At 40.4% G+C, this 23,382-nt stretch overlaps 1 protein-coding gene across 3 annotated transcripts in view; it reads left to right on the top strand.

The window, feature by feature from the left end:
* Positions 1-2,171: 2,171 nt before the first annotated feature.
* Positions 2,172-23,382, top strand: part of RASGEF1A (RasGEF domain family member 1A) — a 28,262-nt gene continuing 7,051 nt past the window's right edge. The window contains exons 1-7 of one of the 3 annotated variants that reach the window (XM_005152705.4): positions 2,172-2,402; positions 5,427-5,606; positions 12,036-12,164; positions 17,341-17,478; positions 21,930-22,151; positions 22,422-22,496; positions 22,721-22,813. In XM_005152705.4, coding sequence (XP_005152762.2) covers positions 2,364-2,402; positions 5,427-5,606; positions 12,036-12,164; positions 17,341-17,478; positions 21,930-22,151; positions 22,422-22,496; positions 22,721-22,813 — 876 coding nt within the window. In that variant the 5' untranslated portion in view covers positions 2,172-2,363. Of the gene's footprint in view, positions 2,403-2,712; positions 2,805-5,426; positions 5,607-12,035; positions 12,165-17,340; positions 17,479-21,929; positions 22,152-22,421; positions 22,497-22,720; positions 22,814-23,382 lie in introns of those variants that run through there. The other 2 variants (XM_034065642.1, XM_034065643.1) reach the window with 2 other exon arrangements.

Here is a 23,382-nt window from a genome sequence, read left to right as displayed (position 1 = left end):
TCTGTATCAACAGATTTCAACATTCAGAATATAGAAAGCTAAAGGTCATCATTCACACTTTACAGAAAGAGAAATGGGAATAAAAGGATAAAATGATTCATCTGTTATATGCTATATGAGCTCAGTTTAGGTCTTTGGCTTCTCTGATTTATAAAAATTACCTTTCCAACAACATTGCAAGACTACACAAAACAGTACCTCCCCCCTCAAATATGTTTCCCTAAATTGCATTCTCTAACAACCCCCCACCATTTATATACATAAATGTAGGTATGTATATAAACAAGAAATATACACACATATACACACCTCTTTATGTATACATATGGAAAAAAAAAGAAACAACCCAGAACCTGCTAGACTGCAGAATAGAGGAGTACAGAAAAACACTTTGATATAGTGCCAGTAAGCACAACATAAGGAACTGCAGAGAACAGGATAAGTCTTGGCCATTTGTCTCTACGTATATTACTTTGGATTTTATCCAACTATGGCAGGAACCAGCTTCTTTGTAATCTGTACCCTGGAGAAGAAGTACTGTCTGTCAGCTATTCCAAACCTTAGAAACCTTAGGTGCTTTTTAGGGTGCTTGTTGTGCAGTGGTATTACAGGACTTCGCCTATACACCTGAGTGCAGATACATGGCTTTTCAAGAAGAGAGAGCATACCTCGCTAGTATAGGTTGCCTTAATTCTATTAGAACATTCCTAAATTCCTACATTTCTTAATTGCAGTGACAGGATAGATCTAATTTCTAATGTCAAAACCAAAACCAAACAAAATCAACAAAACCCCAAGCAAATAAAAAATAGTGGGTTTTTGTTTTGTTTACAGCAGATTGTATCCATTACTAGAGCTCAATTAAGTACATATGTTTTGCTAAGATTAATGGATGTATGCTTCTACAAGTCTCAACAAATGTTTGAGTAAGGCAGGAAAACGGATTAGCAAAGAAAGAGAATGAGATCTGATATAGGCTTTTCATGCATACTTATTTGTAGGTTTTCTGGGGTTATTCTTATGTGTAAATATTAAATGAGTTATTAGAAGGTATTCACAGCCATCAGAAAGAAATGTTTGTTATAGTGTTACCCTATGAATTCCTACCTCCTGCTTTCAATAACCTTTTTATAAAGATCTCAAAGACATTTGAATAAGATTGGACAAAATTTGTCCCTCCTCTAGAGTTGCACATATCCTCATGTAGTACTGCAGCAGCTCAGACCACTGGATTCAAAGTTCATACCACCTGGGGTACTTCCTCGGGTGTCCAAAGCAGGCAGCATGCTAGAACTGAGGAAAGCCTCAAAGTAAACAGGTATCACATCTGCTACAACACCTGCATGCTCTAAAGCAGTATAGCTAAGATATGAGAGTGAGACTAACAGCAGAGCAGACTCAGCAGGGAGGAAAAGGACTGACTTTTCAAGTTGCATGTAAGAGAAAAATCTCACTTTAAAAAAAGGAAAATAAACCCTCTATTAGATCTATTAAGGCTTAGAAACCAGAAGGAATTTTGTATGCAAGCAGTAGATTATGATCTTTTTTAAACTAATGCATATTTAGGATGGATGACAGTGCTTGTGATCAAATGTGAATATATTTCTTGTACTCTTGTGTATGTGCATGTTCCCAGATTGACTTGCCATGCCCACCTACCCATACTGGCATGCTCACTTCCAAAAAGACTTTTCCCACATTAATCACCATGGAAACCAGTGAAGCCTTCTGCTACATATTCAAACAGAGCCATTAGATAAATAAGTGTAATAATAAATATTAAAAAAATAATGAATGCCTGGAGACAATGGTGAAAACACAAAAACATTCAAGTAAAATGAGAAACAGAATAGGAAAAGTACATTTATGGGAGGGGGGGCCTGCAAAGATGACAACCCTAAGCTGGTTCTAGGGATAGAGGGGAGGGGAATTGCAAGATGGCTGGATGTACCCACCAACTGTTTCCAAGGGAGATCAGGCTCTAGATACGCACTCAAGCCTGGGTGTGAAACAACAGGAGCTGGTCCAGAGCCAGCCCTGCAGTTTATGACCAGTCCTGAGCTATCAGATGATTGGCCTGGGCAATTTGGAAGGAGAAACAACCCTGGCAGAAAGAAGAATATAAACAATAATTAGCAGGGAGGGTTGGGCGGCATCCCTCCAGTGCTGCAGCAATCACGGCGGGTGCTGCCACGCGTACCCGCATCAACAGCGTAACAACGGGAAAGCACAGCGTTCCGACTCTGGACCACCTCTCCCGCACGGCACTGCATGAGGCCCCGCAGCGAGAGGAGCGTGGGCTCGCTGGGAGCCGGGCTGGCTGGCTACCACCTCCATGCTGCGTATGGCCGTGTGCGGCAGGGATGGGTTGGCACGATGGGAAGGTGGCAAGGGGCACGCAGGTGAGGAGCTTTCCGAGACCCACTCATTGCCTGGGGAGCGTTTAATAGGCGGGGGAACCAAAACCACAGAAACACCAAATATCTCCATAAACGCAGACGAACGTTCGAGGCAATGAACACGGTGCAGAGGAACGAGCTGACAACCCCTTGCAGCTCACAACGTTCACCCCCCCTCCAGTCCCCCCCTCTCTCACCCACGCACCGTTGATTCGGCTCCGTTTGAACCGGCCACGCTCGCACTCAGCCAACCGGGCGCGGCGCTGGGCGCTGACGTCACGGGCGGCGGGAGCGGGGCCGGGTGGGCGGCAGCTCCGCTGCGGGCGGGTAGACCTGTCATCCGCGGTGCCGTCGGCGCTGCCGCCCCTGTCCCCGCGCATGTACACGTCGCCCAGGAAAATGAGGGTAAGCCAGTGGGATCTGCCGGTTGCTGCCGTGGCGACCCTCACCTGCCATGTGCTGGCACCGCGGGGCTCGGTGGCACCGAAAGGGAGAGCCCCGAAACGGGCGGAGGGACGGGTTGGGTTTTGCCGCAGAACTTCGCTGCGGCGGAGACAGTGCAGCGCACTCTGCAGCTGGAGCCCGCTCCCTCCAGCGTCTCCTGCGGGCAGCAGAGGCTGAGCGGGGTGTTTTGGGGCGGCCAGAGGCGGATGGCTCACCGGTACCGGGAGGGTGCAGCGGAAGGCAGGTGCTACCGGCCCCGGGGAGCCTGGGGGTCGCGGAGAGCACGGCTTGTTTCGGAGAAGCGTGTGCGGATTGCAAGGACTGAGGGCGCTGCGGCTCCCCCGAGGTGGTACCTGCCCTCCCTGCGGGGCTGCCTACCGATCAGAGCGGGGGGGGCCGACGGAGCGGGTCCGGGGGCTGGTCTGGGGAGGCTGGGGGTGGTACTGCAGGTAACGAACGGGTGCCGGTGGCAGTTCGGCTCCCGGCCCTCGTCACCCCGCGATGGTCATTACAGACTGTTCCCGAAAAGGGTCTTGGAAACCAAAACTGATGAAGCAATGGACATGTTAAATGAGTTTAAAGCACTTGATGGCAAAACCGGGATACGTTTCTCCTAATGCATCTTTTCAGCCGATGCTTAGTTGGCGATTAGCTAACCTTAAAACCCTGTGCAACTTCGTGTTACTAGCCAGAAATGCTCATCACAGCCTGTCCAGCCTGAGAAGTAGCTTCCAGCTCTACTGCTATGGACCTTAAAAGGGAAAAAATACCCATTACTGGCGAGTTACATAGTATGCATAGCAGAGCTGGCTACTTCATCATACGCTCCAGTGATTTCTCAGGTTGCAATGTGCTGCAAAGCTTAGGTCTAACCGATTGATCTGTGAAATACTGAATAATTTTAATGCCTGTCTGAACAGAATTATCATTTTTCATTCCATTTGGTATGCCATTAGATTATACATTTTCTGGTTTGATTTAACTCTAGGTCCTGAATTCTGCAACTTAACTCCTCAGAGTAGTCTCCCTGGTCACTATTAAACAGCTGCTATATTTTAACTTGCAGCGAATTACACTTTACTTGTATCTGTATCACATATGAATACATAAAGGCCTTCTGGTTAAAGCCACAAAGCAGTTCTCCTTAAACATGAGTTAATATGGCACCTCAATGAAAAAGTGTGGTTAATACTGTTTTGTGGGTTTGGGTTTTTTCCCCTTTCCTTACCAATGCACCTAGCATATTTACCATTTGAGCTTAAAACCAGAAAAATGTTTTGTATCCCAGGTTGTAAATACAAATTATCACTTTGGGGAGTTTGAGAGAAAGAATGTGCCTTTAAAAGAATACCAAGTACAGGTTTGCTCTGCAATTGTTTCAAGTGCTACCTAAAAATAATAAATAGAATTGAAGGTTTCAGTTCTTAAACTAGTGTTTGGAAAATAGCTAACGAGAGGACATAAGCTAAGAGGCAAGTGCGGTTAGATACAGCTTCCAGTCTAAAGGTACTGGTAATAGCCTAACCCTTTTATCTACCTAAGTGCTTTTCAGAGTGTGACAACTTCGTTTCACAGCTGATGAGATAGCAGCTGAAGAGTTAACGCTGCCTTCTTTTCACTTTACCCTGTAAACAGTCTTAACTATTGCAGCAGCCAGGGGGAACTGTTTTGATACTGTGCTGTTTGCTAATATGCCTGTATTTTCAACCTTTACATACAGTAGCAGGATGTTTTGTTTAGCCTTCTGCATAGTTTAAGCTGTAACTAATATAAAACAAACAAAAAAACCCCCCACAGTTTACTCACAGTTGGTAACTACAACTACAGTATACTGATACAGCTTGTGGCAAAGGGGAGGGAGGTGGAAACCCCAAACCTTCCTGTGGTCTTTTTATTGCAACAGCAGGTTTGTTTCCTAAGCAAAAATCTCCAAAGAGACTGTTATTAGAGTTGTATGTTACAGTATATGTCATAGCATTCAGTTCCACCCACTTCATGGTTTTATGCACCCCAAAGAAAGGGCAATTTTGCTTAGACAGTAAGTCTCCCCATGTTTTCAGTGCACAGTTGATGCATTTCTGTTGACACCTGGATTACATCTAGCTACAGAAGGGGTTGAAGGATTTATCACCACAAGTCAAGTATTTTGGCCCAAAATCTGACTTAAAAAAAGTAAAAAGAGGGACATTAAGGCACAGTATGTTTTATTTGTTCACTAAGGCTCTGTTTCAGTATCTTTGGAATTCAGAAACCATATTATATTTTCATCCCTGTACAGTCCTACAGCATAAAAAGCTAGGGGAAAACCAGGGATAAAGGAGGATTCATGTACAGTGAAGAAAATTCTTACAGCTTCTGCATCTACAGCCTTAGTGACATTGTTTCAAATGCATTTCAAACCCCAAAGACAGCTTACAGATGTGTGGCTGCTTGGATTCAGAATTTAGCTCAAATGCCCAGACTGCATTCAGTCAAATATGTAATTGTGTTTAATGTATGCCTGTCTAAAACCTACACATAAGACATCCTGAAGGAAAGTTTAACCTTCTTTCTTGTTGGTTTGTTTTTTTGCTGCTTCTGCAGGAAACTATGCCCCAAACACCAATATTTTCCAGCATGCTTGGTTCCAGTTGTAGTGGGCAAGTGCAGCCAGATATGGGGGAGAGGTGTGTAGACCCTGTTTATCAGGATGGGAACCTTGTTTCTGGATCACTGGAGGCCTTGATAGAGCACCTGGTGCCCACCATGGACTATTATCCAGATGTAAGTAGCCACTGAAGGGGTTTATTTTTCTTCCCATGGTTTTCCTGCATTAGTATCTGTATCAGTATAAAGAAATTCTACTTCCATCTGATTCAAGATTAAGATGTAGGCTAAATATGCATTTATTTTACTTGCGATATTCATTCACTAAAGATGTTGCTCAATGGGGATACTCTCTGTTTTTAAATGAAAACACTTGTTAGAAAGATAAAGCTGTGTTAAAGCCAAGTGGGTGCCTTAAGAACCAATTAAAAGCAGCATTAGCCACAAAATTTTCAATCTCTCTAAGCTGCTTTAGCTCTAATGCAGCCAAGATTAACTACTAACCAGTTCTTACCTAGTAAAGCAGACCTGAAATCAGCTTAAGTTTTGTTGTTTTATTGCTTGTTTTGGGTTTTGTTTTCTTAATTCTATGCATGTCTTAGGCCATCAGGAAAAGAAAAGAAATAATTAAAATGCTTTCTTTCTCAAGCCTTTTTAACAGGCTGATACTGTTACATATGTATGTATGCTTCTAAGCCTGAAAATGATTCAGCAACTGATTAAACATCCTTAGTGCAGTCCCCTGAAGTAAATATCATTTATAACTCCAGGGCATGCAGTGAGATTCTGAACCGAGGATATTATTAAGAGAGCACTTGATTGCTTAAAATTAACATCTCTCACCGATGGGTACAAGGGGTATTTAAACACATTGCCAAAGATCAGAGAGGTTATATAGCCTGTATTCCATTTGAGCTCTGAAAAAGTGGTAGTTATGGCAGAAAAATCCCATCTCTTTGTAAAGGCTAACAAGAGTTAGGAAATTGAAATCACTATTAACATGTATGCTGGACTTAACACTTGTCATAGTGAGCCATGCTATATGTTGTATGTTTCTCAGGCCAGTTAGTGGAGAACTTTTTACTGTGGTTTTACATCAGTCACAATAACCCTCCAAGGTCCCATGTATGCACCACTCATCTTCATAAAGAGATTCCACGTAAGAGTGTTCATTGGGTATAAGCAGGAGAATTGCCAGCTATCATCAGTAGAAGATTAAAATAAACAAAACCAGATTTTAATATTCCAGTTCAAAAGTAACCCTAAACCTTTCATTTAAATATGGCTAAGATACAATTTCACTACCTTTGACAGATGCTTTGTACTAAGTCCTTCCGAAGACACAGCAGGATAACCATTGTTAGACACTGCGTGTCAGCTCCCTACCCCCAGATACAAACTGTAGAATAGATGTGCAGAGAAAGCAACAGGTAGAGCTAGTATAGTATACCACTGGGCAGCTGTAGTTAAGTCTTCCAAGGAGTCCATTCCCATTTTTAATGTGCTCCTAGAATATAGTTACTTGCTGCTGGGATTTCTGGAGTACAGCCAGTATTTGTAAGTAGCTGCTAATACACATTCCTTATTGTCACTTGTAACATAAGATCTATTTATAACACAACTAACTGAAAATGGTTCCAGAAGGTGAGCATTACTTAAGGGGTCTACAATGTATTTTGGAATGTTACTGGTTTCCATAGTGCTATCCCACACCCCATGCAAGGGAACACTGCAAACCAAGCACTCATGGACCCCACCCCCAGAGGCTGCAGTTTAAATAGACAGCAAGCTGACAGCTGAGAGATACAACAGAAGCAATTAAGGGAACTCCAGGGAAAAATAGATAGAAAACAGCATTAAAGGAAATTCATCTCCTTTACAGCAGGACACAATCTTTTAGTTAAATCAGATCACCCAATTTAGCTGAAAGGATTAATTATAAAAGTGAGTAGATAAATAAGCTTTGAACAAAGCTTATTTTATATAAACAGAGCATATAACAATTTATATGAGGAAGGAGCATTTGAGTTACCATTAAATCCAATGCTTAGACTTAATATCATGTTCATTTCTATTTTTAGGGAAGTTGCCACAGAGGGTTAGAGTGGTAGCCATTTAAGCTGATACACTGAGTAGCCAATACTCGTGTCCTCAAGAGAAAGGTACAAGCACCACTCAGTCTCATGTCTCTGGCTACACATGCCAAGAAAGGCAGCAAGGCACCACCAATGAATTCACACCAAAAGAAGCTATTGCTAATAGTATCAGAGGTTACTTTAGTTTCAGAGTGACATATCCGTAAGTTGCAGTACTTGTCCAAATCTGAGGATTAGTACATCTGAGCACAAGGCTTAGAAGGCATTCTCGCCTGTGTGGACGTGCAGCTAAAGATCACAGGAACCTTCCAGACAGGGAGGAAAAAAGGGCGCGGGGGAGAAAGCAAATAGAGAGTATCTTTCTTTGCTGGTTACACAGGCAAAACAAGAATGTATTTGCCATGTTGGCAGAACACGGGACAGGCAAAGGGGGGATGGGAAAGATAAGGGCCAATGTTTGTGTCCTGTTCTTTGGAGGCTTGTTTGTCTACAGGGACTTGTTCAGCACATCGAAAAATGTATACTCATGAGACTGCAGAGTTCGGGAGGTTAGGAATGGAATGTACCAGTCTACAACCCTTGTGCCCAAGCAAAAAAATGAGTGTTTCAAGAAAATATTTCACAAACACCAAGTTCCAGAATGAGCAGAGTGCACAAAGGAAACATTTTTCTTTCTTTTCCCCTCCTCCTCAAGAAGACATGAAGACATCAGTGCATTCTTCAGGCAGAGAGGAACAATTCCTTCTTTAGCCTTCTGCATTTGCACTCTCTCTCTTTTTTTAAATATAATTCAGCTCATCTCTTAGCAACAACTTCAGGCACTAGAGGAATCTGGCTTCTTATTCTCTTGTAAAGCACAAGCCCTTTTGTGTCGGTTTATGTTGTTCCAAGTGCAAAAAGGATTGTTTTTTTCCCTCTCTTCCCAAATACCTGTCACTTTGTAGGCTAAATAAAGCTTAATTTCCAATCTCATAGCTTATAGAAGTATTTTTAATAATTCTTTGTCAAACCAGCTAGCTTCATAGCTATATTTCCTTCTCCAAACCATCATCTTCATGATTAAGGAACTGCCTATGAGAGAGGGTAGATTTTTACACTGTTAAAACATTTAGCCTATATGTATACAGTAGTAAAGGCGCAACAAATCACAGAAGTCCTTGATCTAGGTAATATATGTGATATTAGTATGAAATATTTCCTATGCAAAACAGCTGTGTTCCTAACCCCTGAGACCTACACTAAGCTGAAATGTATGGCTTAGTTGAGACTGAATTTTCTTTATTAGATAGGGAATGCTTATTAGCAGAGAGCCAAGGAGATAGAGGTCGATACTGCTGTCAGACCTATAAGTTTTAATTTGATTCTTAATTGCAGTTACTCCTTGTCTATGACAGCATAAGCAATAAAAGTATCACATACACACCCGCAATTAGATACCAATATATTGTAAACCAGCATATCTAGGTTGAACACAACGGAACAATTTTGTTTTCCGAAGTACTGAACCTAGTTCCAGTTAAGTGACTTAAAAAATTGATTAAAAATACAGCAGATGGGTTGCAGAAGCAATAATAATTTGCTTCTGAAACATAATAGTCCAGTGTTGTCTGGAAAAAACATTACGTGGGTCCAGTACAATTATTACAGACTACAGAGAGACGTTAGCAAGCCTAAAATGGAAGGGATGCACTTTCGTTGCCATATATATGATCTTCCTGCAGCTTGCCAGTTTGGCACTTCTTTGAAGATCATGTGAAACATTATTGAAGCCAAATAAAATCTCAGGTCATCTGGGTTATACTTTTCTTGCAGTATAACAATAGGGAAATGATACTCTGAGTGGGCCTTTCTCAGAGTCACCCTGCGATAAACACTGTCCCACACCACATACACTTCCACCAAGGAGACCAACACTAGAATTAGTGCGAGAAACAAAATTATATCTTTCCTTAAATGAATGTGTTCCAGTTTATCAGAGCAAAGGTCACTGGAAGAGCAGTGTGCCTTAAGCTGTGGCTCCCTGCTACTTACATGAGCAGGCATCTTTCAAAAAGGCTTCTAAACTCCCAAAACAAGAATGTGGGGAAGGGATGAAAGTATCAAAGTCTATTTTGTTTTTAATTCCCTATCTCTCAAATGCAAAATACAGTCCAAGTGAGGGCTGCTTCATGTTTCCAGAACAGATTTTCACACAACCCAGTGACAGCTGACTCACCCAACAGCTGTATTCTTTTCCCCGATAGCCCAATTTTAAGTTCAGGGACAGCACCAATAGAAATTAACATGGAAGCTAGCTACAAAAACCAACAGAGGATAACCAGGTATAATGTAACACACTAAACAAAACAAACACACTCCAATCTCATCCCACCCAGAAGAAAAATCTCACAGCCCAATACCATTCTTTCTGTTGTTTCATTCTGATTAGGAAGTTTATCAGTTTAGGGATCATGCACATATACGTAAGAATTAAAGATCTAATGCATTGTCTGATAATACAACCAAGTCCCCTTCTGTGATTCAGGTTAATTCTTCAGCCCAATTTAATACCCATAACACACCAGATACACTATTGTAGATGCTTATAAATCTTCTCTAAAGCTGATAGAACGTCATCAACTCTTTTCAGATGCAGGTGTAAGAGCTACATTGAATTTCTTACTAAAATTAATGAACTGCATTTTTTTGTCTTTGAAATGTAAAAATAAACTCTGAAATTCTGTAGAGACACATAAAATACCAAACAGAAGCCCAGTTTCTCAAATTTTCACAATATACCCCTGTATAGGATATTAGCAACCATGCTATCAAGAAGGATGGCCATTCTGTCAGTGTCCTGTCACTGTCCTCGCCACATATTCAAAGTCACTAAAAGCCTGATTATTAGATGGCCCCAGCTGTCCATTTTTTATAAGCAGAAGCATTACTCAGGTACCTGACCCAGACTGTCCATCCGGCTAACCCTTCTCCTCAGTTCCTCTATTCATAAACAATAGAAAAGGCAAAGACTGGATTAACTCCAGTTTTCATTGTAGAGAATGAATGCTACTCCTAATTTAATACATGAAACCCAGTGCTAATCAGATTTTCAAATCAGAATGAGCATTTTAAAGTGTCTTTGCTGTATCACACTCCAATGTTCTTTCATTACCTTCTTCCACAAGCTCAGGACAGAGCTGGATGTTTAATAGACACACAATTAGTCTATTATGCTGCTCAATCAGTTCCAGAACACTGTGACTTTTAGTTATTTTTATTTATTTTTTTAAAAAGAACATGTCCTTTTTCCCCTTCTGATATTTGGAGGATTTTAATGCTAAATTTATATTATAGGGCACACTGAGCACTAAAGAGGTAAAACATTTTTCATTAATAACACATTTTGTTGTGATTAGAAATAAACCCCATAATAATTTTGGTGTCCTAAAGATACTATGGTTGTTTAACTACAACTATGTTTTAGAGACTGCAAGCGGCAAAATTCAGTAGCTAACAGTAGAGACGCCATTTATTAGACAACTGGTCATAGCTTTTAGCTGTCTCAATTTCCTTGCCCAGTCCAAGGATGTATACATGCACATTGACTATATGCATACTTGGTTGCGGCCTGCCAAATCACATTTCTAGAAACACAGTGCAATCTAACAGTACACACTGCAAACATAACAAAGGTTATTTGGAATTCATTGTCAAAGAGATCCCCTACAATTCTTAGATCTCCACATTTTGTCAAAAAGCCTACAGGAAAAACTGAAGTGCTTATGAGATACTACAGTCATTACTCAGCAGTTACATTCAAATACAGAAGCCTAATTTCAAACACTAGCAAGAGTAGGGCATGAAGGCATTCTCACTTCAACAAAGCTGTCCAGAATGCAATGCATTACTGTTTTTAAAATACAAATGGAGAGGATATTTCTAATGAGAAGTAATAATTAGTAGCATCTATTAGCAGTGTTCATACTCAAAAGACTCTGAAACAGGCCCCAAATAAGTAAAGTTAAGCTTAAAAATGAATTGCTGTCATATGGCCACAATCTAAGGTAAAGCTTGTGTCAGTGATTGTGGGAGAAAAGGAAGAAAAAAAACCTCATAGATGAAGAAATTGCAGCTGTGGTTTGGAAGACACATGGAGCAGTTTTCTGCAGCTCAGTGAAAAACAATCACTCTTAAAGAAACAAAGCAATACAAAGTGTGGCATTCAAGAGGCACAGCACCCTGCACTGGTTGTATTTCATTTGTCTGTTTGGTGAACAATGGCTAGTTTGGCATTTTAAAGGGAAATAATTTGGGAATCTGAAAACACCACAGGTAACAGCGCTGAAGCCTACAGCAGTTCCTTTTAACAGACCTAGGAACGACCACCATGACCCTGGAGACAGGAGAAAGAAAAAAGGTTAAAAACTTAAATGAAAGAAAGTTACATTTGTGGTTTGTGGAATAGTTTATCCAAGGAGGACAGATTATTTTGGATAGAGTTATTCAACTTATTTTTTTTCTACTTCCACAGAGGACATACATCTTCACTTTCCTTCTGAGCTCACGAGTCTTCATTCACCCACATGAGCTCCTGGCTAAAGTGGGACAGCTCTGCATTAAACAGAAGCAGCAGCTAGAAACAGGGATTGAGGCAGAAAAGGTAAATGAACAATTATGTCCTTCAGTTAAGTGTGCTACTGTTGTTTATTTCTCACTCCCTCTCTCATTGTAAAGCTGAATAAACTGATAAAGAATAAACTGAAATTGTAATTGGCATGCATTGCTGGATGCAATTCCATTTGGATCTTTTGTCCTGGAGTACTGCTCCTTCTTTGCTAGCCACAAACATAGGCTATGTACTACCTTACCAGTTGGATACAGTGGCTGGAAATACAACTTTGCTGCAGGTCGGTGGTGTGGACTGGTACAATGTGTATCTGCCATGAAACTTGCCCTGCAAGTCATTTCACACTTTTGAGCTTTCACCAAGTTAGGTCTTTCTTGAATCTGATTCTCCTTTCTCCAGTCCCTTTCAGCATCCTATCAGAGTTGAGCACCCTACTATAGGTTATTGGTGCAGTGTTTTTCAGCTGGTGTGAAAGTCAACCAGAATTACCTCTTACAAAAATTAAGGTATGCACTACTTAAAATGGTAGCCTGTGCTGACCCATATGACTATGCAGTTTTACTACAACCAATTAAACCAAACTGGGTAAGTTTACATTATGCACTTCAATACACATTTTCTATAATGGTGAGACTTAGATGGATTTTAGGGCTTTTGACTGAAATTGAAGTAACAGAATAGTCCAAGCTGGGATGCAGATAAGAGCAACAGAAACAAGGTTGAAATCAGCAAGTACTTAAAAGACCTAAATTGTTCAAATCCCAGGCATGCTTTGGATCTATTCTTCTATGGTGAGAAATTACATCTTCACATTCCTAATTTTCAGCATATTGTTATCCTATTTTGTTTTCTCCTTGCTGTATCACTACTCTTGAGTAGCAACTACAAAAAATAACTCTGTGGTTTGGCAATACAGAGCTGCTGACAGCAGTACAGACATCTCTGTCTCCCTTACTGTTCCTGGGGTGTAGTCTATTATTATGCCACAAAATTACTCCATAGGGAAAACTAACCACTTAAAGCAAAATCACTTTCATACAGGTCAGTCCCCTGATCAATTCACAGAATAGCTATATAACTTATGGTGTAGGTGCTGGTAAATTCAAGGGGTTTGGTACAGAAGTTGCAAGAACCACTGCATCCAGCTTTGTACACAGAAGTCATAACTATTCTTATTGTCACTGCTGAACTAGTTCATGACTGAGCAACCTCAAACTGACACTGAATTTTAATGGTTCCTCAGCAACAGGTGACTAAACAACAGAGGTAGGAATTTATAAGAGATGCTGGGACCACATGAATCATGCAATGGGTAAAGTTGTAGACATATGAAGACAACTGCTATCAGCAGCTAGTGTCAAAATACATCTATAAAATACTTGGATTTAAAAATAATGGGATAAGATGAAACTTTTGTGAATAACGATGCACGTACAAGACTTTCAATTGACAATAGTACCTGGGGACTAAACCACACAGCTGTTTAAAGCTATTAGTTGTAAAGTAGTATTATTCTGGCTTTTCAGCAGAGTTTTTCAAAATCATGGCTTTCACTTGGAAAAGGCTGTGGAATATTGCAGCTCGTACTCCAAACACCCACACTCTTACAACTTTTGCTGACAGTTTGGAAATGGGCCTACAGGAAAACCAACAAACAGCAGGGTCACAGTAAAACACGAGTGCTTGGGAGGCTGCTTTAATTTACATGCTTTGCTGGCTGCTTTTCCTACTATGCCCTTGATCCCTTCCTACCCCCTTAATATAAACTGTCATGTTTTTCCTGCCCACTAAACACAAAATTCTTGGAGAACACTACATAAGCTTCTGACATTCCTCTCAAATGACTACTTTGATGTCCTCTACTGCAAACACCTGTATGTCTTACAGAAAAGTTCAGCCACTAGTATTCACAAACATTTGTTTTTGTATCTGGCAACAAATAAAAACTCATTTTATATGCAGCATAGATATTCTCAACTCCAGACACTCTGTGTATTCATAGTCATAACCCATTAAAGTATCATCAGCTACCAGCACCTTCTAATTAAGTGGCTTCGTAGCAGGAAATAGCTGGCAAAAGCAGTTAAAGCAGCTCTGATCGTTTCTGACAGTGTTTGCTTGCTCAAGTCTCTTAAGATGGGGAGCTGGCTGACTTGCAGTCCGTAAGAGCTGGAAAAGTGGCGAGGGGCCAGGTTTTGAGGTTACACATCACAATACTTATCATTCGTTTCTTTTTGACATTACTGGCTAGTCAGAGAGTCCTATAGACCACAATCCAGAGAGAAGTAGATTGAAAAGAAAAACACTGGGATGTCATGGAGCCTGCTCAAAGCTCCTTTGGCCACTCATAAAAAGGAAGGGTCTCATGGTTTAAGGCTTCACAAGTCAAAAGTATGACCATAAAGGATAAAATTTAACTCCCCATAAGTGCATTAGAGATTGAAAAGAACCAAACTAGATAGTCACAGGAAAAAAAAGCCCACTTGCATAGTATTATTCAGTGGAAAAACCTGTTGTTAAAACTGTGGTGCATAATTTCTGCAGCGAGGGTGTTTTTTAACTCAGAAGTTAATAAAGTAGGAAATGAAACAAGAAAATAGAAATTAATTTCTATTAACCCTGTCTTGGGTTACGTAAGTCCTATCAAAAACATTATGATTTCCCTTGGGTTTTGACACCACTAAGTGCTCCTTTTTAAAATCAAAAATCAAAACAATACTTATAACTGGGTCATTGTCATTAAACCTCCCTTTCTTACAAGCACAGTACTGCAATTGCAGTCCTTTGTAATTAGTAGTTATTTCTTGGTCCTGTCTGTCTTGTCTCATTCAGTACAGATCCACAGTACTTAATAGAAGTATTTTCCTTCTCAAAGAAATATTTATGGGAAAAGTATTCCCACAGACTCTAGAGAACTCTTTGTCAGGGCTCACAAGGAAGCTCACATCTGCGGTAGGACTACAGAAAGAATAGGTTGGTAGGTTTGTTGCAACCATGGCAAAAAGGAAAATGGGTGCTGCTACCCACATATCCGTGTGATTTTTATCTAGGCTATTACAAATGACATGCATCGAGCCTGTGACACTGCTTTGGGTTTCATCAGAGTGTACATGAAACAGGAAACTCATCTTTACTGATGTTTTGTAACATAGCTCTCAGAAAGCATACCTTATTTTCATTAACATTAAGAGCATTTGATAAAACATTACACCCTTTTACATCTGAAGAGTAATTACACAACAAATAACATTGTTTGCAGTTTATCTTACAATAGATGTCTAGCTTTCCATCATGATGGAAGAAGCAAATCCTAGCAACTCATGAGCAGATACATAAGATAGGAGTTTAGTGTTCATATAGAAATACTTGTCATGGCCTAAGGATGGATTTTGGAACTTTCCTGCCCTCATCCATCCCTTTTAAGTTTCAGAAGTTAAAAAGAAAGTCTAGTTTGGATAATTAATACCAAAAATCTGTTCCATAGCAGCTTTTGATAAACAAAAGTAGAGTATGCGAATACTTGTTAACTTAATTGAAGCAAACCACACTGGTTGGCTAACTAATTCTCTGTCACCATCTACAGATTATTCTTTTAGTAATGTCAGGCTCCATACATTCCTTAGCAAAGAAGTATAAATTGTATTTTCCCCACGGCCAATGACAATGTAAGTTAAGAGGACAGACAATTATAATCTGGAACTCTGTCCTATACTGTTCAGAAATACCCTGAATGTGGGCTCCACAGAAGTGGCATAAGCAGACACTGCTTTGCAAGAAGGTCTGCTGCCAGAGAAAGGTGATGATTTTGTTTGCCATTGCTATACAACTATTCTGTGCTTCTCTCACACAGAGGACAAATGAATGCTGTCAATAAGAACAGTAAAAGAATGCTAGCAGAGTGCAGTTTGCTGTTGTGAGAGGAAAAAAAAATAAGAGGGCAAGAAAATTCCCTTTAGGCTCACAAGGAAAACTGGCTCATTTTCAGATTGGGGATTCAGGTGTGCATGGTTTAACTTCAGAGTTCTTATCAATCATTATTGATATTGCACTGACTATATATAAGTGAGATGTAAAGAAATGCAAAAAAATTAGCTTAGTTTGGTTGACTTTTGGTTTTGATCAAATAAACTGGGACAATACCATGATCAGATGATGTTTTGGCCGGAGTTCCTACCAATTCTTGGAACACAGTCTCTATTTGTCTTAAAAGAAAATACACCAGTTTCCTGTAATGACACTCACATGCTAAGTCACCTTCTGTAAATCCCTAAGAGTGCAATAAGGAAAGCACACTGTGCATGGGGGAAGGAACTGCTGTGTAGTGGAACTTCTGTAACTTGCACAAGTGGGAAGGTAAACACAAATGAAAGCTTCCTCTTTTTCTTCAGTGCATCACAAGCTGGGTGGAAAGATAAATACAGTCTGAATTAAGTTTCGATTCTTCTCGTTTCTTAAAGTGTTCTTAGCACTCGTACTCACAATTTTACAGGAGTACTTCCTTGGATTTACTGATGCTGCTGTCTATTGTTAGCATAGTGGAATAATTGGCATCCAATTTGGGTCTAACTGATGAAAAGCCTTTAAAGATTTATGGGTAAGAGAAGAACTTAGAAAATAGCTCTCCCTTCCCTTTCTATGGTTGACAGACTTTTGTGTAAGAGCCAATACTTTTTATTTGCAAAGTCCATCTAAATGTAGATGTCATGGACAGAACACACACACATCTTTCCTGACATTCATTTGTTTTAATATACAACTCAACATGGAGGGTCTGATAAATTCTATAGAACAAAAGTGCCTTTGTGAATGCCTCTTATGAAAGATGCTTGCTAGAGTGCTGCAGCTTGTATGCATTTGAATTCAAACCCTATGGTACTGCTGGCTCAGATGGCATAAATCAGCAAAAGTCCCATTGACTTCAGTCAAGTAAGTCACAAACTAATCTGTCAACTTCCTGGCTTCATACAACTAACCTTGAAAATATCTTTCCAGTGTTTGGTAAGAGACATTACCAGCTATCATGAAAGGAGAACAAATCATACTATTTGGGAAACTAGCTCAGTTAAATATATTCTTTTTGTCCTCTTCACCTATTACTAATGCAAAGTATTTTCAAGGGTGTCTCTGGTTTATGTGAACCTTCATCAGATAATTTACTCTGCAGTCAGAAAAGCCTTTGGTCAGTAATCAACTCATTGTCTCTTTCTAGGCAAAGCTAAAATCCTTCGCTGCCAAAATCATTCAGCTCCTGAAGGAATGGACTGAAACTTTCCCCTATGATTTCCAAGATGAAAAATCAATGAAAGAACTGAAGGAGATTGCTCACAGAATCACACAATGTGATGAGGTAGGGATGGATAAACATTAAGTGGTAAAGCAGTTATCTGTCAACCTTTAAAAATACAAACCCTGTAAACTGTCAGTATAAGTGCAGGACATGGGCCGAGAGATGAATTTAATGGTACATTACCAGAAATTGTCTACTGTATAATCAAGTGTAAGAGAAGGAGACAAAATATGAGAAATGGATGTAGTGCAAAAGGAAAAAGGACAGTCACTATAATGGTACAATATAGTTAACTTTCATCATGACTTACATTCCAACCTTTGTTACTACTCTAAGTCCCACAAGGCATAGAATCATAGAATAGTTAGGGTTGGAAAGGACCTCAAGATCATCTAGTTCCAACCCCCCTGCCATGAGCAGGGACACCTCACACTAAACCATGCCACCCAAGGCTTTGTCCCACCTGGCCTTGAACACCACCAGGGATGGAGCATTCACAACCTCCCTGAGCAACCCATTCCAGTGCCTCACCACCCTAACAGTAAAGAATTTCTTCCTTATATCCAATCTAAACTTTCCCTGTTTAAGTTTGAACCTGTTACCCCTTGTCCTATCACTACAGTCCCTAATGAATAGTCCATCCCCAACATCCCGATAGCCCTCCTTCAGATACTGGAAGGTTGCTATGAGGTCTCCACGCAGCCTTATCAAATGGGCAGAGAAGAAATTCAGAGCAGCCCTGCAGAGAAGGACTTGGGCTTGTTGGTTGATGAGAAAATGAACATGAGCCAGCTTCAGTGTGTGCTCTCAGCCCAGAAAGCCAACCGTATCCTGGGCTGCATCAAAAGGAGCGTGACCAGCAGGTCGAAGGAGGTGATCCTGCCCCTCTACTCTGCTCTCATCAGACCTTACTTGGAGAATTGTGTGCAGTTCTGGTGTCTTCAACACAAAAAGGACATGGAACTGTTGGAACAAGTCCAGAGGAGGCCACGAGGATGATCAGGGGACTGGAGCACCTCCCATATGAAGACAGGCTGAGAAAGCCGGGGCTGTTCAGCCTGGAGAAGAGAAGGCTGTGTGGAGACCTCATAGCAGCCTTCCAGTATCTGAAGAGGGCCTAGAAGGATGCCAGAGAGGGACTCTTCAATAGGGACTGTAGTGACAGGACAAGGGGTAATGGGTTTAAACTTAAACAGGGGAAGTTTAGGTTAGATATAAGGAAGAAGTTCTTTACTGTGAGGGTGGTGAGGTACTGGAACAGACTGCCCAAAGAAGTGGTAAATGCTGTATCCCTGATAGTGTTCAAGGCCAGGCTGGACAAAGCCTTGGACGACATGGTCTAGTGTATTCTAGTGTATTCACGGTGTATGTATTCTTGCTCAAGGTGAAGATGCTTATTATTTAATAGTTCATTCCTAGCTCCTAACAATAATCAGCAACTGGTTTGTTGCTGTGTCTCAGGGGACATACACAGTAATTCCACAAAAGAAACTTTGCTACCTAGTCAATCATCAGTCTTAACAAGTCCGAGCTTCTAGCCTATGAAGAAAACTAGGCCCCAGAAGACCTTTGTAAAGCAAACGGATAAATCAAAATCAAGTAAAACAAGGGCTGAACTGACACTTATTTTCTTCATTGAGAAAGTAGCTAATTACCAGTAGGCAGAAAGAAGGACTGCAAGGGAATTAAATGTTATGCATCTGTATGGACATGAAAGGCTTACTCATATAGAATAGAAGCTGCTTCTTGTTTTTCAGCCCACCACCTCAAGATATTTCAGAACAACTAGCAGGAAATGGAAAGAGAGTTGTATTATGTGTTTCTGTTGATTCATGTGTGGAGAAAATGAAGACCAACAGGTTTGACAGCACTGCATGAATCAGCGATAGGACACAATACGATTAGGTGCTACCAAGTTGTCAAAAGGAAGTATGTCAGTTTTATTGCATAAGCAAAGCTGTTTACTTGGATGCCACTATGAAAACGTCAGTGCCTGAGAGTAGGTGGAGAAAAGGAAATAGGATTGTAATATTTCTTCTATTCCTTTTGTAGACAAGGGCAAAAAGGTTTATATGTGTTGGCAGAGATACTACTGTGAAAGGGGACTTGGCAGAGAGTTATTTAGCATTTGTTTCTTAGTATTGAATTTGTCTATCACTTTGAACTAGAATGAACTCGTAGTCTTTCTTTCTCTTCCCCTTTCTTCCCACTCTGATATGTATGAATAAATTGTCATTTGAGAAACACAGGTCTTCCTGAAGTGGCACAGTGCTCTGGCATCTGAGGAATCTAATGACATCCATTAGTTACAGCATCACCATTCTGACTTGTAGCCTTGTTAAGGGGATCAAGCTTGATCAGTGAAGAAATGTGACACATCTGACCCCCAGGAGACATAATCTGACAGTGACAAAAAACAGCTCTTGCTCTCAGTATTTGTCACCACAATACTGTATATCATAAGTATAATAAGTATACCCATACTGTGCTTCCACAAGGGATTATGGTAATGGTTTGGGGTTTTATTTTGTATTTTAAAGCTTTTCCAAGTCTCCTAAGACACTATTCTCCATACATAGGATAGAAAGCACTGGAACAGGCTGCCTAAAGAAGTCGTGAATACTCCATCCCTGGCAGTGTTCAAGGTTCAAGTTAGACAGAGCCTTGGGTAACATGGCATAGTGTGAGGTGTCCATGCCCATGGCAGGGAGGTTGAAATTAGATGATCTTAAGGTCCTTTCCAACCTTAACCATCCTATGATTCTGTAAAGTCAACTGAGAACTCATAGAAAGCAGTCAGATGCTCGTCCCAGTGAGAGCAGACAGCATATCAAATAGCTATTGGTACAGCCGGGGTTGTGCCCCAAGTACAAATGTCTTGCTTGAATTCAAACAAGTTATTGTACTCTCATTGACTTATTTTCCAAAGTTGTAAGAAAATTTAGGGTAAGACTAGTAATGAAAGAAAACTGCTAAATGTATAAGGGTATCTGTCTTAGTATTAAGATGCTAGTAAACTTACAGTAGCTTTAATAAGCCAGAGTTTTTCATGTCACTACAGTTTCTTGATTTGCCTTCACATACTATCTGTGATACTCTCACCTGCCTTCAAGTTTTATTCTTTGTGGTCCCTATCTAGGAAGTCTGCTTCCTCCTAGAAGTGTCGGTAAACCAGACACAGCAGCTGAAGTAAAATGATTTACAATAGAAAGTCCAGGATACCAGAGAACACAATCAGCACTTTATCACCCTCCACACCCTGCTCCTTTGGCATTTCTGAACACTTGTAGCACAATATCACAAATGGCTCTAGACAGCTGCTGTTCAGCAGTAATCCAGTTCCTCAAGATGAGCTACACTGCTTTCAGCTTTTTATTTGATTTCACTTGGGAGTCAGATTATTGCCTTGTAAAGCAACACTCTGACACTATTATTGCTTAATTATACCATGCAATATACCAGTATTTGGTAGTCACTGTCTCTCACATCTGGTACATAATTTCAGTCATCACTGCACATTAGTGGCTTATTTGAACGATCACAGATTCATTGCAGTTCTTTCTAGTGTATCCAGTTGACAGGCAGAAACCAACAGAGCAGGTTGTAAACAGTTATTCCTGTGGGTGAGAGAAATAATTTGCATGAAAGCAACAGAACAATTGTGTAGGAAAGAGAAGGACTGTCTTTGGTAGAATTATGTTTTTCCCGTTTCTAAGGAGCAGGAAGCACAGGACTGGAGAACCTAGGTCATTTAAAGCACTAACAGGAGGGGTGGAGAAGCAGAACACTGTTCAAGTTAGCTCTTTTGAGTTGATTTCATTGAGGAATGTCTATAGGACACGATCAATGGCAGAAAGCATTTAGCTTGCGTTAGTTGTCAAAACACTGAGCAGATGGATTACAGTTCTGTGGCTTTACGAGTAGGTATCCTTATTGGTCCTATGTTTAAAATCTGCACCTGATAAACAGAAAGGCATTTTAGTTGTCCAAGAACATGATGTGCATTGTGCTTATACCAAAATCCTCATATGCTGTAGTTCAAAGCCAAATCAGTGTATTTAGGGATATATTCTTGGACATATTCATTCCCTAGGTTATGCCTGGGCTAGACTTGATAATCAGTGGGCCTGGTCAGAACGAGAAGAGCTTTTTGGCACTTTGTACACAGAAAATCGAAGAAGCCTTGTGCAAGCAAGTCAACCACCTTTCACCTTACCCACTATTAAGTTGTTTACATGGATGCTTTTGAAATGGGGGTACTAGCCAAAAACTGCCACAAGGAGCAGACCAGCCAAATAAGTGAAACAGAGTTGGGAAGGCGGGCAGGCATAACAATGTCATGAAGTTGTGTGGGCAGTTAGGACAAGTTAATTCTCCATAGGATGATCAGCTCAGATAAGATGAAAGAAAACAGCAAGCATTTATGTTTTTCCCTGTCAGAAATTCTCTGGCAATTTGTGTCTGCAAGAACTTAAGTTTTTTAGCAGTCATTGTTTCTGCCTTTTGCTTAGGAAAATGGAACAGTGAAAAAGATTATTAGCCAGATGACACAGAATCTCCTGATGGCCCTCTCTGCACGGAGCCAGTACCAGGAAATCAGAGAGAAATTCCGACAACCTGCTACTGACAAAGGCACCATCCTCAAAACCAAGCCACAGTCAACTCAAAAGGACATCCTGAGTGTGTGCTGTGACCCTTTGATCTTGGCACAGCAGCTGACCTATGTCGAACTGGTGAGGCACTGATTTGTGTAAATGATTTAATTTTCCAGGTATTAATATACTCATTGTGTGAGCTTTGCTATGGCTTCACTGAAAGCCTCCAGTGTTTTAAATCAGAAAGTACCAAGTAAGACCAATTAGCTACACCAATAACACCTCACACATCTCAACTGTAGGAAGATGAAAGTTACCAAGTTCTCCTGACTTTGGCTTTATTGATGTGTTTTTCACTAAACTCTGTTCGTCTGTGCAGTCACAATCTCTCATCTCTCCAAACTACAGGAAAGGGTGAGCAACATTTACCCAGAGGATCTGATGCAGATTGTCAGCCACATGGACTCACTGGATAATCACAAGGTATACAAGAAGGGGTGTGAAGGGAAAAAGAAACAAAAAGTAATCAGGGTAAAGAACCTCCATAATCTGAGTACATTTTGTGCAAGAAAGGCTGACATTTTCTAACCTGCCTTAAAAAATATCCAGCAAGATTTTATCAGGATGTGAAAAGGACACTTATCCTTTAGCATGTTGACTTTATCATGCTACAGGGTAGGATTAACATGTGGCCTGTTCTCTTACAGTGCCGAGGCGATGTGACCAAAACCTATAATTTGGAGGCCTATGACAATTGGTTCAATTGTCTCAGCATGCTGGTGGCTACAGAGATTTGTCGGGTAGGTATTCATAGAAGAAAAGATAGCAAATTGATACTGGCCTTAAGGACAAGAGACAGGCAATGGTCTAGTAGAGATTTAAACATTAGCAGTGCAATTAAAGATAATGGCATTACTTAAGCATTAAATTACTTTCATGCTTATATGGTTGAGAGTTCATGGTCATGTTTCGCTTTGCATGTATTCTCTAGTTTTGCCTATCTTCTGTAGTAGCATTAGTCATGCAGTGAAATTAAACGTGGAGTTTGAATTAGGAGCTTTTTTGGTTTTATTTTGTTTAAATACATCCATTAATTCTTAAGAAGATACTAATCTTTATATGCAGATTTACCAATAAACAGCTGTTCTTCCACTGCATTTAGATATCATTAGCACTATCATATATGCATATTTGTTGTTGAAAAATCATGAATAAGCTTTCTTTGCAGACTGAAAAGAAGGTGGACTACTGAAAAGGTTAAAAAAGTGCAGGAACAGTCTTATTAGAGGTTAAAGTAACTTCTATCATGTAAAGAAATGGAAGGTTCACTGCCCCATAAACTTTTTTCTTTCCCTGAATAACAAACTTT

The sequence above is a fragment of the Melopsittacus undulatus genome, chromosome 8 (assembly GCF_012275295.1).
Source record: "Melopsittacus undulatus isolate bMelUnd1 chromosome 8, bMelUnd1.mat.Z, whole genome shotgun sequence".
Taxonomy (NCBI): domain Eukaryota; kingdom Metazoa; phylum Chordata; class Aves; order Psittaciformes; family Psittaculidae; genus Melopsittacus; species Melopsittacus undulatus.
Note: the sequence above shows the minus strand (reverse complement) of the source record. Positions and strands in the feature narration are given on the sequence as shown.